The sequence below is a fragment of the Sarcophilus harrisii genome, chromosome 1, assembly GCF_902635505.1.
Source record: "Sarcophilus harrisii chromosome 1, mSarHar1.11, whole genome shotgun sequence".
Taxonomy (NCBI): domain Eukaryota; kingdom Metazoa; phylum Chordata; class Mammalia; order Dasyuromorphia; family Dasyuridae; genus Sarcophilus; species Sarcophilus harrisii.
This window is the reverse complement of record NC_045426.1, coordinates 335324299-335340953: the sequence shown is the minus strand read 5'-3', so window position 1 is coordinate 335340953 and position 16655 is coordinate 335324299. Positions and strand designations below refer to the sequence as shown.

Below are 16655 nucleotides of genomic sequence, written 5' to 3'. Positions count from 1 at the left end.
TCTGAGAGCAAACCCTGCCCTATCAGAACAAAGCAGGAGATTCTGAAAAATAGGGAAGGGAAGGGAACTGGAGAGAGAAAAGGAGGGAGGGAACGCCAAGCTGCCCGGCCACCGGCGCCCCACTCTTGATGCCATACCAACCACCCATTAGAGGCCGGAAATGCTTGGCCACTTCCAAGAGCCAGGAAAGGGAAAAGGCATTTGGAGCTCAAAGACAGCCTCAGGTACCTGGGGAAGAAGGCACTCAGAGAGGGGCTGGAGTCCTGTTGGGGGCTGCTTGCTATTTGCAATAAGCCTCTGGAATCCCAAAGAGCTGCCTTTGTTAAGGGTGAAGAGTCTAGTGGTGAGGAGGGAGAGGTGGGGGCGGTGTGTGATGACTGGCGGCCCATCTGGGAGTGATTTGAGAGATTCCAGAGCTCACTGGCCCCGGGCAGCCTGCTGGGCTATTCTTAAACCCTATAATTATGGGATCAGCACCGTCCAGTGGTACTTCGGTCCTAGAACCATTAACCCCTCAAGAGGCCCAGGGGACTCAGGCCTTGTTGTTGCTGGGCAGGGGTGACTTAGTGGGGGAAGGGGAACAGAACCTAGGTGGGGGGTGAGGGGAGAGCCACAATGTTCAGTATCACATGTGCTGGGAGCAGAGCCCAGAAGGCAGGAAACGGTGGGTGGAGGGCAGGGCACCACAGACTTAAATATTGATATTTCACTCCCTCAGTGGAGCCCAATGGGCTATTTTTCCAGGTCTGGTCAGCCCAACCTGACAAAGTGGGGGTTGGGGGGGGGGAGGGCAGAAATGGGTAGATAATGTGCTACAGTGGCAAGAGCTGTGGGCTTGGAGTTTTAAGACTGGAATATCATCCTGAACTGCCCTCTATAAATTCAGTGACCTGAAGAAGCTACTTCACTCCCTCAGCCTTGACCTCCTCATCTGTAAAATGTTAGTAGTCCTGATGCTTGTTCCATTGTCATTGGGAGGAAAGAACTTTGTAAAAAAACAAAGAAATAGGGAGCAGCTGGGTGGCGCCAGCCCTGGAGTCAGGGGGACCTGAGTTCAAATCTGTCTCAGACACTTAACACTTCCTAGCTGTGTGACCCTGGGCAAGTCACTTAGCCCCAATTGGCTCAGCAAACACAAAAACAAAAACAAAAAAAAAAACCAAACCAAGAAATGTGAACTGGTAGGCTTAGACTTAGCTATTTTATTCACAATTTTGAGACCTCTGTACAAAGTAGGTGATTAATGACTGTTGGTGATTTGGACCAATCTGATTCAGGCCCCTGAGGGAAGCCAGCGAGAAGCCTGCTGACCAGCAGGCCCAGGGAAGTAGGAAGGACAAGAACAGATCTGGTCACCTCTCAATAAACTGGATCCAACCAATCCAATGGGCACAGAGACCTAACTGCATAAAGCCCTTGGCAACTGCCTCAGCTCCAAAGTGCTTCGCTCAGGAAGTGAAAGCTGGTTCATTTTACATATTACCCCATGACCTGTCTGTACCATGTGCCTTAGTTTTACCTCATGTGTGTTACCTTCCCCTCTTCTAGACTAAGCTTTGTGAGAGCAGGGATCAGGTTTCGGTTCACCTGGCTCCTCACCTAGGCCTCTGCACACAGTAGGCTCTCAGCAAACGTGTGCCGGGAGAATTGGGTTGGGTCCCAGAGCTTGGTCTCCTTCTCCACATAGCTCTTCAAGGGCACGGTTCCCTGCCCTGGCCCAGGCCTCCCCCCTCCGCCATGTCATCCTCATGAGGGTGAGCCCAGAAACAGCACGTAATGGTGCTCGCCGAGCCTCTGACCGCTGGGTGAGCCTGAGGACTTCCCTTTGGGTCTCAGTTTCCAATTCTGACAGTCTCGGCTCTATGTTCAAAGCTCAGGCATATAGACCCCAAAGTCCAGGGGGCTCTGCCCTCTCCATTTTCAGATTTGTAAACTGTCAGAGTGGGCCCATTACTTGTCCGTGCCAATCTTAACCCAGCACTGGCTCCGCTGTGCCCTCCTCGGAGGCCCTTTCCACAGTGATCCTCTGTGATTTTTAGTCCTCAGTCCTGCCTAGCAGCACCAGAAACCTGGTGAGAGAATCCTTGCACTCCTGTGCTTTGATCACAAGTTACTGATGCAGAAAAGGGAAATGTCTGTTCCCAAATCTCGGGAGGAAGCAGGCCAATAGGCCAGGCCTGCTGGGTCCTAACGAAAGCTGTGCTGGCAACCCCGGCCTACCTTTCTCCTCTGTGGCTCAGAGGGCCCCAAGGGGGGGACAATGTCACATATAAAAAGCTTCCCTCTGGCCCCCCCCACACACACACACTTAGCTGGATTCCATAAATGCTGAAGCAGGAGGGCAGCAGCTAAATGGGGCTTTGCCCCTCAGGGCTGGTCTGGCTCTGGCCTCCAAACTCACTTCTGCAGGTCCTTATATATGTCCCCTCCTCACCCCCAACCACCTGTACTGGAAGCCACTTCTATCTTCCCTGGGCATTAACCCTCTCGCCCAGGGTTCTTAACCTTCTGGTGTGACACAGCCCCATCCCCCACCCTTGGCAGTCTGCTAAAGCTTAAGGATGCCTTTTCTGAATAATGCTTTTAAATACATAAGATATAAAGAACTACAAAGGAAACCAATTACATTAAAATACAGTTATCAAAATATTAAAAAGCAATCCACACATCTCAGGGTAAGAATTCTTTACTCTAAGATGAATCTAGCCTATGTCTTCAAGTTCATTTTTTCTTGCTACTTCCTTAGATACACGCTTCACTCTAGAGAGACTGATCTTCTCATCAGTCCCAATTTCTCATCACAAACATGGTGCTCATTTCTACCTCCTGTGTCTTTGCTGTTTCCCCTACCTTACCCCACCCCTTCCCCCCCCCCCTTTTTCCCTCCCTCCTTATCGTACTCTCTTTTTTCTCTTTTCTCAAATGCTACTTATTGCCTCAAAGCTTGCCTCAAGGTCCAAGTCCTCCAAACCATAATTTTTAGCTCTTCCAGACCATATTAATCGTTCTGTCTAATGAATCCCTACTCCTTCTTCAATGTCCTCTTCAAATCTCCCTTTTCTATGAAGCCTCCCCTGATCTTACCACTTGGTAATGACTTTTGCTAACTTAAAAAAGTGAGGCAAGATCACATGGCCTAGTTGCTGCTAAGAGATTGCACTTGTATGCGATCCTAGAAGGCAGGAGCCGTGTATGATCCTCACAGGGCTGCCAGCACTTACACACCAATAAAGACCTGACTGATCAATGGTGACCCAAACAGAGATACTAAGGCCTGGGGGATGGTCAGCTTCTAACCATCCCAGGATGTTTGATTTACAGATGGAAGGGGTTGTAAAGTTCAATTAATCCAATCCCTTTACAGCAAAATGAGATTCAAAAAAATTATAAAATTTGCTCAAGGTCTTCAAAGTCTCATTAAGTATGGCAAGGCACAAAGGCAGCACCTATACCCAAGTCTACACCACGCTCCCTATACCATGGCTCAGAGCAGATGCAGATCAAACATACCAGCAGCAGCAGCTGCTGAGCCTCTATTGATCCCCCCAGTGAAAATCTTTCAAAAGTCACAGCCCCCTGTGAGACCCCCTCCTCAGCCCAGGGTTCCCCAGAGTCTTGAGCCACTGGTATTTCTGTGACACATTTGGGAGGGAGGCCTCCAGCTTTCTCCCTCTCTCCCTTCTCCCAAGCATCACCACAGAGACGTCTCCTTGTCCCTCCAGCCCAAACTGCCCTGCTCCCACCACCCATCCTGAGCCCACTGATACAGAGATCCCAGGGAACGTGAAAGTCCTACCCGGGGGAGGTGTTGAGGGTGAAGGAGGTGAGGGCACTGGAGAAGCAGCGAGTGTCCCACAGCTTTACTTCATGCTCTCGCATCTACAAGAGACCAAGGTGTTCAGAGAATTATCTGCTTTAACTTAGGACCTGAGGGGTTTCTTCCAAATTGCTAAGCCACAGGTCAGCAAAGTCTTATGCCCACTTCCTCACCAATAGGATTAAGGGAAGGAAGGTCCTTTGAGGAAGCAGGCTGGGGTGGGCTGAAGCACAGGATCCCAGATAAGAGCATGAAGTGGAGGGAGTTGTTTTCTTCTCCACTAATCCCTCACAACTGCATCCCCTCCTCCTTGACTTGAACTATCACCCCAGACTCCTTGTCCTCAGCAAGGGCTGGCCATGGTTCTTGGGGTCAGGGTTAGCTATTCCAAAAGGAATTTGTTGATTTCGGCAGCTGGGTCCCTTGGGGGCTCCGAGACCTGGCTGTGTGACTGTGGCCGTATATGGGCACATTTAGGGCAAGGCACGCCTGCCTCCAACCCATTCCCCGGGCAGACAGATGACCCCTCTGAGATCATGCTGGCCCTGCCCATCTCTAACTCCCACTTAGGCCACTGAGACAGGGATTTCTCCTTCCCTCTTCCCCAAAAACACACATACAATGTGGTGGTAATCAGGGGGCCTCCTCAAGTGAGGTTATCACACATACCAAGAAAGGCTAATTGTGTTGGCTTAGGTGAGGATGCATATACACTCTTTACATGTGGGCTGCAGACCCCCACCCCACACAACAGGGCTCTGGGCTTCTCTCAGTGGAGCCCTGCTGACCAGACCTGATTTCCCTCCAGACCATCATACCTGATTTAATCCAGTAGACAGCAGATGCTCCTGGGAGTTGGTCCAGACCAGTCGGCTGTCCTTGTGGTTCTCGTGGCCCTGGGTGCTCTGAAAGAGAAGATCCAAATGAGAAGAAATGAGAAACCGGCCTATTTTCTCAAAACACACAGCCAGGCAGCCCTTCCCAGAGACCAGGGGATGGGGAGAATAGAGAAGAGAATCCTTCCCAATGAAGGGCAGCCAGCAAGCTAACAGTAACAGTACACGTTTCTATAGTCCTTTAAAATTTATATAGTTCATTTCTTAAAACATGCTTTGGGAAAAATGTGCAAATATCATAGTCCCATTTTGCAGATGAAGAAACTAAGATTCAGTGAGATAACCTGATTTGTCCAAGATCAATCTCATCCAATTCAATAAAATGTGTCAAGTGCTTAGGGTGAGAGGGAGGATCTGAACCCACGGGTTTCTTCTGACTCCCAAGTTCAGAGCCATTTAACCCAGCCCATGGCTAAATAAATGAAGGGCCTTAGAGGCAAAGTCAGGGGTTGCTGGGGGAAAACCAAGACTCTAGTCAGAATGTAAAGATAACTCCCAATTCTTCTTGGCACAGTCCCACACCACCCTCCCTCCCTCCCTGGGTCTTGCCTCCTGACTAAGGATGGGGTGAATGACTCACAGACCAACTAGCCATAACCCAGAAGCAGCAGTGTGGCTCCCCAGACCTTCCCTTTCCCTTGTAAAAGGGAGACTGGGAACTCAAGTGCATAAAAATGTTATCTTCCTCTTCCTCCCTAGAAGAGGCTCATTTAGCCATGCAAGAGACAGGCAAAGTTTCTTGAAATGAACAGAAAATAGGGCAGAGGCCAGTGGGGCCTGACCCCAACGCCTGTGGCCAGAACAAGGACTGCCAGGCAATGATTAAGGTAAGAGGTGGAGGGAAATGATGGTGTTATTGAGAGAGGAGAGAGAAAAAACATCCTCTGGTGTTCCCTTTGGGCCCTTAAATGGAGCAATATATCCCAGCTCCTACTTTCTGGAACCTATTCTCCCTTTGAGCTCCTCTCCCCCCTAGTTACAGGTAAGCTGACAGCTGTGGGCCCTCAAACACAAAGAACCCATCAGCAACCCGAGTTTGAGTTAGGACAAAGGTCCTGAGGCGAGTGCCTCAACCTGAGAACAGATTATAAAGCAATGCTCCATTTGCCCCCTGCCAAAGCTCTCAGCTTCTTCTCCCCAGAAGGCTCTGAGCGTCCTGGAAAGAGATGGAGAAAGAGACTGGGAAGAACCTTTGGAGTGAGGAAACTGGCTTAATACTAAAGTAAGAGAAGAACTGGGGACAGGAAGCTATCCCTTTTTTATAGGCAGCAGCCAGTTTATGGAAGGTGTTATGTTTGACTCCAAAACTCCACAGGGTAATGTGGGGCCTAGTAACACAGATGCTCTCAGTGGGTTCTATATCCCCTCCAAAAAGTCAACAAGGATTCTCCGTGCTGAGTATGAAGACCCCACTCACTAAAGCTGCTATGGCATCTGGGACGAAGTGTCTATTCCTACTCCCCCCCCTTCTTTCCAACTTTCCCTCAAAGTTCAAGCTTCCTTCTCCCCTTTCCTGGGCCCTCAGGAAGGTCTGGGCTCTAGTTCTAATTTCACCACTTACTAGCTGTGCGAGCTAACTTCTCTGACCCTTGATTTCCTCTATGTAACGTGGGCAACTGGTAATTCAGTTATGATAAACATGATGGAATCCGAGTCACAGTCAGTCACAATACGTCAGAGCCGGGAAGGATCTCAAGAGATCCCACCGCGTTCACTACTTCACAGAGAGGGCAGGATAAGTTTTCCACAGGCCAAGGACTCTAGTGGGACAGCTTGGGGGGGGGGGGGGCCAAGGGCCGGTGCTAGCAATGGAAGGCCCGGTTCAGGCCTACGCCATGCCCCTAGCCCCTCTACAACTCCCCGCCCTGAGGAGCCACTCTCTCCTGAGGCAGGTCAGCGCACTTCCGACCGACCAGTGGTTAGGAAGCGCCTCCCTCCTCGGATCCCGCTCACCACTGCCAGGTGACACAGACTCATTGGGGGCGAGCGTGGGGAGGGAGAGGCCCAGTGCCCGGGGGCCTCCCGGTGATGGGATAACGCTGGGACGTGGGCACCTGGAGCAGAAAAAGGAGGGAGGCCAGCCAGAAGGCAGAGGGTCCAAAAAGAGAAGCGCCAAGAAGCCGGGCACGACGGGGCTGTGCGGCGGTGTCCCTGGGGGGCACAGAGCAGCGCTCTCCCTCAGTCCTCGCTGAGGGCCGAGGGGCTGCCGGCTGGGAGAGCTTGGGGAAACCAGGCTGAGAGGAGAGGCACTCACACCACCGCCCTGCCCCCCACCCCAGAAAGGAGCTGTGCTGAGGCAGGGGAAATCTGGGGGCGGGGGTGGGGGCGACAGGAGGAGGAGGAAATGTGAACAGCTCCCTCCCAGTCACCCGGGCCCCTGGAGCCTGAGAGCGTGGACTCTGTTACCAAAAATAGCTCACCCCAAACTGTGGCCAGCTTCCTCTGTGCTTCCCACGATCTCCTTGGGAACAAGGAAGGCAGCAGCCCTACTTCAAGCATGGAAGTTGATGATCTGTAAGTCCTCTCCTCTTCTCCCGACCCCCACTGAGCCTGACCCAGCGTGGGAGACACGGCCCCTCTCATCCCCACCCCCCCAAGAGGGACCATCTGAAACAGCTACATGTCATTAAAAGGGTCTTTCTCACCATTCCCTCCTCTCCTTGACTTAACCCAGCACAGGAAGTTAGTGCTGAAGCCTGAGAACAAGCCCCCGAAGCAGCTCTCCCCAGAGGAGCAGTGCTGGAGGCTGCCGAGGGCACCCCCCCCCCCCAAGCAGAACAGGTGGCCGCCCCGAGGGCCGCCATGGAGGGGCCCACCTGGGGCCTCTTTCCCGTTGCCACGGGCTGGGGTGCGGCGTCCGAAGCCAGCGGGGCCCCCTTGGATAAGCCACACGGCCTCTCCGGGCCTCCGTCTCAACCACAAAATGGGGTGTTGGGACTAGACAGACGCCTTTGACCTTTTAGCAGAGTCGCGTGGTACGGTGGCAAGGGGCATGAGATGGAACGTCTGCACTTACTCTGCTTTCTTGCCATGGCTTTTCTCCCACCTCCGGGAGACTGCAGGGCAGGTATTACTGGTCCCATTTCTGAGATGGCAGCCCCCACCCAGGAGGTGGCAGAGCTCACGAGTTCTCCTCAGACCATGCTCTCTCCGGGAAGCACCAGGAAAAGAGGAAAGGGTCGTCCCTGACTGTACCCAAACCCCAGGACCCCCACTCACACCATCCGCCCTTCTGCTCAATGGAGCATACACTCCCAAGCTTTGTATATACGTCCATACTCTCCTTCTTCCCAAATCGCTGACGTGGAGAGAGGCACACATTAATTGCCTCCCCACCAAAAGGAAGAAGGCAACCCTGAGTTTTTTAAAAAGGAAATGATTACTCCCTGATTTATTTAAAAAAAAAAAAAAAAACCAAAGAGAGGAAGAGCCTGTCTACTTAGGCCCTTATAACACTTTACCCCCCTTAAATCCCTGCTTCCCTCCCAGAGGGAAAAGGAGGAAATGAGGACAGAACTCAGGGCAAAGGGGCCATGGCTCTGAGCCTGTGGCTGGCACCCTGGCCAAAAGCCACAGCAGAAGATAGAAACAGTGTGGCCTGCTCACCAGACTCTCCCCCTCCCTCCTCCACATCTCTCAGTCCCAGTGCAAAGTCTCTATTGAAGGCTGCCCTCCCCCTCATTTATTGAGGCAGTGGCCCCAGACCAAAGGTGCCTCCCCACCTCCCTGGTTAGAGAAGTCTCAGAAGGATTGTCTTGCATCTAGGCCAGGGGTCCCCCAGGAGGTCAGAAGCAGTATCTGGGTTGCTTTCCCCATTTCAATGAGGACCAAACCCCGATACCTTCATGACCCCCCTCTTGTCCCTCATATACACTCCTAGACCATTGTTTGAAGACCAGTTTGGCTCCACTTGGGCTCTCCAACTAGTCCCTTGGGAGCCGGCATGAAGTCCCAGCCCCCAGAGCCCAGCTGGAGCTTTCTTGGGCGCATAGCAGGCATTCCAGCTATAGATCAGTCAAATCCCCCTCGAGGTTTCCATAGTAACACTTCCTGCATGCAGCAAACTGGGGCTGGAAGGAAAAGCTGCTCAGTGGGTAAGGTCCCTGGGGCTCCATCCTTGGGATCTGGGGCTCAGAGGGCAGGGGACCCGGGAGGAGAGAAGTATATAAGCTCCCAAGCATCAGGGAAAAACTTAAATTGCAATAAAAAGGCACTGGAAGGTGGTCTGGGGGGAGACCTGGAGAGGAGTGCAGTAAACAGGTGTCAAGCAAACCCATGACTTGTGGCCTAAGGCCACATACTACAAAGGTGTGAGGACATAAAATCTCTGTACAGGGTCTCAACCTTGGGAAAGGTTCTATGGCAGGGGATTCCTGGAGATTCTGGTCACCCCCAAACCCAAAAGGGAATCCAGAAGGCTTCCTCAGTCCCTAAAAGTAGCAGGAAATCAGCATTATGGAAAACAGGACCAGGACTTGGTTTCTGGGTCCCTGAGTAAAGCTCCTCATCTCTGGAAATTAGCAGGTGCAACAGAAGACATACAACAGTAGACTCCCAGTCCCCCCAGTAAACTCCCCTTAAAAAAAGGCTTTTTATGTTTCTGATGTCAGGGCCAAAAGTAGGAGGGGATGGTGAGTCCAACCAGAGGCAGCATTGGGATTCCAGACACTCCCAGTACCAAAGGTCTCAGCCCTGCCAGCTTCCTCAGGGAGGACAGCCCAATGAGCACTTTCAGGAGCACTGCCTGCAACTGAAGTTCAACAAGCCCAAGGAGTCGCCCTCAACTAGAAGTCCCACCTCAGAGAAGAAGGAATCAATCTTTTGTTTTCAATGAGACTTGGGATCATCAGTGTAAGGAACTCTTACTATCCATGGAGATGAGCAACTGTGCCCTAACTTAATCACATTGGAGAGTGGATGGGGCACCAGATGACTTGTCCAGGGCCACAAAGCCAATTACACCAGAGATCACCTCTCTTAAGGACCAGGCCTTAAACTAAAACCACTCTGATTGTCACTGATTGGCCACCAGGAGATCTCAGACCAAGCCCCATTTGGTCATTGTTTGGGCTCTGATGAACTCAGATTGAAAGTAAATAGCAATCATTTCTGCTGTGACCAGAAACCCACATTTATTTAGATTTTTTTAAGGACTGGGTGAAAGGGGAAATTCTTTGCCTCAATTTCGACCTAGTCTTAATTACTGAATGGACAGCCTCAGTCAGACTGAGACCTATGGAAGACTTTAGCCTAAAATGGCCAAAGTCTCCCATTACCTCCAGGGCCATCTCCAGTGGTCTTGATCTATAAATTGGCACTGGGTCCACATGGCTCTGAAGGGGAAAGTGAGGCAGATGCCCTTGCCCAGCCCTCCCTGATGTAACAGTCCTCTTCTAGAACAAAGGACAACCACCACCCCTCTTGAGGATTGTCCTTTTAAACCAAGCTTTCCTCCAGAGGTCTGAGCTGGCTCTAAAGCGAGCCTAAGCAGCAGGGCCCCTGACTTTGGTCTAACACAGCTAAAAGAATAAGGAATCGAGAGTCAAAGGTCTAGGTTTTAGTCTGAGGTCCCCTCCCATCCCTTTCCAGGTTGTATGCCTGTGCAAGTCATTTAAACTGAGACTTGATTTAAAAAAAAAAAAGGACTAAATAAATAACCTCCCTTCTTTATTCATATTCTATGACCTAAGGTCCAATCTATTATTCTGACATTCTATTATTCTAACCCAAGGAGGGAAAGAAGCAGACGAATAACACAGAATACAATCAGTGGCAGACACCCCAGAAATGGCTGGGGATGGAGACTGATGTCTCTTATCTTCTCCCAAAAGGCTTATTAGCTGGAGAGGGAGGAGAGTGGGATTTGTCAGCCTGCGGCCAATACAACTTTCTCCTACAACTCCCTGCATGCCCCCCCCCCAGCCATTCCAAGCCCCCACTCTGTTGGGGAGTGTGCAAGTTCTCGTGAGAACACCCTCCCCGCGAGGCCCCTCTCCCCCACACCAGGCCCCTGCATCACTCGCTCACTGAAGCTGGCCAACGCTCCTTAATGGAAGCCAGGTGTGGGCCAGATGCCACGACCGGAAGTGGGGGCAGGGCTGGTTGGAAAGGGGAGCATTCCAGACCTCTACTACAGTTCAGAGTCCCTTTCCTTTGACTCCTCTAGCGCTCCATCCTCCTCCCCCCACACCCCGTTAACAGGAACCCATTAAGAAAGCACTGGGTACAACCCTAGCCCACTCCCCAAGAAGGTGTGAGGCAGGGGTCAGGTAGAAGGAATGAATCTCTCTAAATCCCCATTCCTCAGGCCCTTTCTCCCACTTCACAAAGGAGCTCAAATCGCTCTGTCAACAGTAATTTCTTCCCCACCATTATCTCCCAGAAGCTTGGAGGCCCCTACCATTTTCTGTATGGGCTGAAGGAGGAAGAGAAATAAATTCAGGTGCAGAGGGTGTAGCATCTGGCTCAGGTGAAGCTTCAGAATCACAATTCAGGGCCGGCCACATAGTTTTACAACCTTGATCTACAAACCTCTGACACCAATAAATGCTGCCTTCACACTTATATTATATATAACCTGAGGCGAGATATTACCCTTCCTGGGCTTTTTATCCTGAACTACACAAAAAGGGGGTTGGATAGGATGGTTTCTTAGGCCCCTTCAGCTCTAGATCCCTACTGACCTCTAATATGTCTTAATATTATAGAACACCTGGGGTTGGCCCTTGAACAGGGACTCCTTCAGGAGTTGGGGCTCCTGTGCAGCTCAACTTTTCACAGGTAAAATTTTTTTTAAAATGGGAAGCAGGGAGGAACTGGGGAGAGGTGAGGTAGGGAGTAGAGGATGGGAATTTTTACATATCAACTTCCCTGTATATGATCCGGGGACATTTGAGCTGTAGCTCCCCATCTCTGGTGAGCCAGAGAAACTGGTTCTTAATGACAGATTTATAGGCCACAAAAAATATCAGAAGGAAACTCCTTTCCTTGCTCCTTGCCAGCCTTCAAGGACCTGCTTTTCCCTCTTTTCTAGGTATCTAGCTTGTCTCATTCCTCAAAAGTTTCCCCTGCCATCAACCAGTCTTGTGCCCCCCTCAACTCCAACTTCTACCTGTGATTCCTAAGGTCACAATCCCTTTTCTCCCCATTACCTACCACCAATTTTTCAGGTGTCTGCCAAGTCGCACCACTTCATATCCTATCTATTTCTATGTGCCCCTAGCTTTCAATAATCAAAAAACAAAATGGTAAAGTCAACAAAATGTGTCTTTGGGAGATTCCTACTCTTGCATCTATAGACCCTGTACTCCACCCTGAAGAAAGCGCATTCAGTTATCCTGCAGTTAAGTCTCTTTAAAAGTATTTGATGATAACAGATGTCTTAAGGCAATGTGGCCCCAAAACTGTTTGCAGAACCCTAGTGTTCTGTACAATGTAACTAGGAATTCCACAAACTGTTGTTAATCCTAGCAATATTTTCTCACTAAAAATATTAGGAGATTCATATGTAAAGTTGGTTAATATATGCTAAAACATTTTAGCATGGTAAATTCAGGTTTAATTTTCCTTAGCTTTCCCTCCCTCTCCCCCCCAAAAAAAATTTCCCTCTCTCTCACCCCTGGATTCTGTTCCAAGATTATGTCAAAATCCCAGACCTGGAATTATCACTTATGGAAAGCACTCTTGTAAACCTTAAGGTCACTTAATAAATGTGAGATGCTGTTATTATGACTTATGTTGATATATTTTGTGTCCAAAAGTTTCCGTGGTCAAATGAGTTTGATAAATGGTGAGTGAAGGTGTTACTATTCCCATAGGCATCTGCACTTAATATAGGACTCAAAGATAGGATATGATAAAGCTTGACAATTTAGATGAAAAAGATCTGAGAGTTTGGAGTTACAAGTAAACTCTGACAGGGCAGACTCAAAGGCATTAATGTGCTCTTACATGGACTACTGGGCCTTGTTCTGACAAAGGTCACAGTGAGAGTTCCACTCTGCCTGGTCCTATTCCAATTACCTAGGGGGTGTGTTCAGAATGGAACACAACATTTTAGGAAGAACACAGACAAGCTGAAACTCAGGAAGGAGGGGAGGGGGATGGAGATCATCTCTTATAAGGATATATAGAAAGAACTGGTGATGATTAGTCCCTATAGACAAAAGGGATTAAAATTGGTCTGCTTAGCCAGGAGGCGGAACCACTAGTAGCAAGGAATGGAAGCAGCAAAAGGACACATTTAGGTTGGATGTCAGGAAAAATTTCCCAGCAATCTGTGCCATCTAAAAGGGCTGCCTGGAGAGGGAACTGAGCAACCTTCAGTGAAGGCCTTAAATAGGAGGCTGGGTAACCACTTATCTATCTGTGAGCATAGGATCTCTAGTTAAAGAAGCTGAGCTTGAACCTTGGCGCTTATTTCTCGTGTGACACTGAGCAAATCATTTCTGCGCTTTGGTATCTGTAAGATGTGGGGAGTGGACTAGATTAATACTAACAAACTCAAATAGAAATGGAGGCCACTAAACCACACATCAGGATCCCTGCAGTCTGCATACTGACTCAGTTTTTACTTAAGTTTTAAAATATCATGTTATTTACATCTTCTTGCATTTGGATATATTTTATGAAGCACTTCCCAATTTCCTTGAGTCTGGTTTGGGCTGCCCTTGGGAGGGGGGCCACATGTTTGCCATCTCTGGACCAGGTGACTTCTACCTCTAGCTTAAGTTTCTGTCAGTCAGTCACAGTTGCCTTGGATGGCCTAAGGCCATCCACTCGAGATTCTAGGATACCCAACTTGTGCCAAATACACTGGCAAGGCCTCTCCTGGGCAAAGCAGGGCTTTTATCTGCATCCTTACAGGCTCATCATTTGTCAGGCAGCTGGATATTGGGTTGGTGCTGAGGCTGAGTAAGCCTGGGGCAGGATTATTAAGGTGCCAAAAGCTCTTGGCAGGGAGGTGATGGTGTCACTGCTGGAAAAGTCAGCTCATGTCTCTGAAGGCTCAGCTGGCCCAGGCTAAGTGGCTACAGACACATCTGTTCTCCCACTCAGGCAGGCCTGCCAACAGCCTGGTTCACAGCCTGCTCTCTGGGGGCAGTCACCCTGCTCTCGCCCCCCAGGACTCCTGGGCTCGACAGCCTGGCTCCAGGGAGTCAGGAAGACTTCAGAAGAAAAACAAAAGCCCGAAATGGGAGGGGGAGGGAGGTAAATTGAGGCTGACCAAGAAAAGAAAGGCAGCTCTATCTGGCACAGTCCCTATGGGGAAAATAGGCAAAATGGAGTTTTACACTTTTAAGGTGCCCTCTTCCTCCTCCTCCTCCTCCTCCTCCCTGTTCATATTTTGACAGGACTTTAGTCATTTTGTACACTACCCCTATGAGGTGGAGAATTCATTACAGTGCTCATTATGCAGATGTAGAGGCTCAGAGAGAGAATATGTCCACGGGTTCCCAGAGTAGTCAGTGTTTCCATCTGGCCTTTGCACTGAGCCCTCGATGACATGTACAAGGTCTGTCCCAGTACTCACTGCCCTGAATGCTAAACCCTCTTTCTCCTGACAGACCAAGAGCAGGGCCCTTCCGCCAGCAGAATCCCGTTCTCTGGCAGGCTCACTCTCCCCTGGCCCAGTCACAGGGAGGGGCTCATGGAGACAGGCTGGCCCTGGCTGCCACCTCCTCGCTGAATCTGCTGCAGGCAGTGTGGCTAGTTCTCTCTCTGCTGACATGTCCCCTATGGGTTACTGCCTGAGCTCCTGCGGTAATAGATGCCATGGGATTTAAACATCCTCTATCACCTGCCTTAGGTACAAGTGCCCAGGAGAGCTCGGAGCACACGGCTAAGTGCAGGCAGGCTGGCAGACAACTCCCGGGCAGAGACGCTCAGGGGAGGGCTAGCACACTGTAGCACTAAAAACTGTTTCCTGGCTAGCTGAGCTGGGTTCAGGTCCAGCCTCTCCTTGTGTGACTGGGCAAAGTAGTTACCTTCTGTGGGTCTTGGTTCTTTTGGATCAGACGGCCTCCCCTGACATCTTGTCAAGCTTTACAGCTATGACCATGGAAGGGGCAGAGGTGAGGGTTAAGAAAGATCTGGGGACCAATGTCCTGGAGTTATTTTTATTTTTTTGTTCCTCTCTAAGCTCTCCCCATCCCTAAGACTATTCTAAGGGAACAAAGGAGAAGAGAAAGTCAGCATTTAAATTAGCCTCTCAAGCCACAGGGAACAGCTAATGATACCATTCGGACCGCCGAGCCAGAGGTGGAGCCCCACCCCGTGGTTAAGGTTAGCACATGGGAGCAGGCTGGTTACTACTCAATTCCCAGAAAAAGCTTCTAACCATGGTCACCTAACGGTTGGGCACACGGTCCTGCCTCCTCCTCCACCCGGGCCACTGCCCCTCGGTGGCTCTGTGTGCCCTTCCCGGCAGCCCCCCAGCCAGGGAGGCCCGCACCAGGGCAGAGGAAAGAGCATCCGCTGGTCCCAAGGCTGTGCCCAGGCCAATGAGTAAAAGATAAAAAAAGACAGTTAAGCTCTCTACAACAAAAAACGTTCTGCAGTGAGCTACCTAAAAGTGGGACTGGCCGAGACGAGGGGACCACTGGTTGGAGATGCTTTTGAACAGGTTCCTGTTTAGTTTCTAAACCAGGCTGTCCTTTAGGTTTCTCCTGACTGAGAGTACAGAGGTCTGTGTCTCTAACGTCAGAGACCTGGGTCTTGATTCTCTGCTCCATGTGACCAAGTCACAACCTCTCCCAGCCTCAGTTTCTTCTCCTATATAGTGGGAATCTCTGGGACCCCTTTTGTGCCTTCCTGCTCTATCTAGGGCAGCAGCCTGCTATAAATACCTGGGAGGCAGCGGGCTTCCTTCTGGGATCAAAGATTCGCAGCTGCTTGTCCTGGAAAAGACAAAGGAGGAGAAGTTAGTGTGGTCACACTTCTTGGGAAAACGAAAGAGACCAGCTCCCTTCCCAACTGGCCTAAGAGGCCATGAGGTAATCCTTGACCCTTCCTTAGAATTGGAATGAATACATCAGCAACGCAGCAGAGTTTCACTTCGTTAGGATTCATGTGAAGGTTTGGGGTGATGAGACAGAGGGAAGGGCAGTAGCATAATGGAGTTGGTTTGGTGCAAGAACTGAGAAAACCAACTGGATTCTATCTCATGAACAATGACTCCATCTTGGGCTGCCACATGTATCACCCTCCATCTTGCTGTTTGTCTGCAGATGATGCATGGGAAACTAGATGGTATAAGCCGTCTATTGTTCCATAAATGCAGGTGAATGCAATTAAGCAGAATGTCTCAATTCTGGAAAAGTCCTCAGAACCCACTTGATCTCTCCTAATTTGACTAAAACTTATTTCTCCCTCTCAACCTGCAAAGACTCTAATCTTTTCTACAATTAGAAATCAGATTACCCAATTTTGTTTCCTGTTAATTGCTTTCAATTAATTGGATCTACTTGATTGTTTCTAATACATAAAAATCGATCTTCCCCTGTATTCAGGGACTTTGGACTGACCTGTTTAGTTTAAAAATCATATAGTTCAGCTATACCCAGAAAAAGAACTCTGGGAGATGACTAAAAACCATTACATTGAATTCCCAATCCCTATATTTATGCACACCTGCATTTTTGATTTCCTTCACAAGCTAATTGTACAATAATTCAGAGTCTGATTCTTTTTGTACAGCAAAATAATGTTTTGGTCATGTATACTTATTGTGTATCTAAGTTATATTTTAATATATGTAACATCTACTGGTCATCCTGCCATTTAGGGGAGGGGGTGAGGGGGTAAGAGGTGAAAAATTGGAACAAGAGGTTTGGCAATTGTTAATGCTGTAAAGTTACCCATGTATATATCCTGTAAATAAAAGGCTATTAAATAAAAAAAAAAAAATCATATAGTTCAGAGTGTGTTTCTTCAGATATTTT

General features: G+C 49.6%; 1 protein-coding gene across 2 annotated transcripts in view; it reads right to left on the bottom strand.

The window, feature by feature from the left end:
- LOC100930850 (coronin-7) overlaps positions 1–16655 on the bottom strand; it is a 110626-nt gene that overhangs the window by 53448 nt on the left and 40523 nt on the right. For both annotated transcript variants that reach the window (XR_004230806.1, XM_031945601.1), the window contains exons 7-9: positions 15561–15611; positions 4636–4722; positions 3797–3879 (exon numbers count right to left, since the gene is read on the bottom strand). Coding sequence is in view for 1 of the 2 variants with exons in the window: in XM_031945601.1 (XP_031801461.1) it covers positions 3797–3879; positions 4636–4722; positions 15561–15611 (221 nt within the window). In the remaining variant the exon portion in view is untranslated. The remainder of the gene's footprint in view (positions 1–3796; positions 3880–4635; positions 4723–15560; positions 15612–16655) is intronic.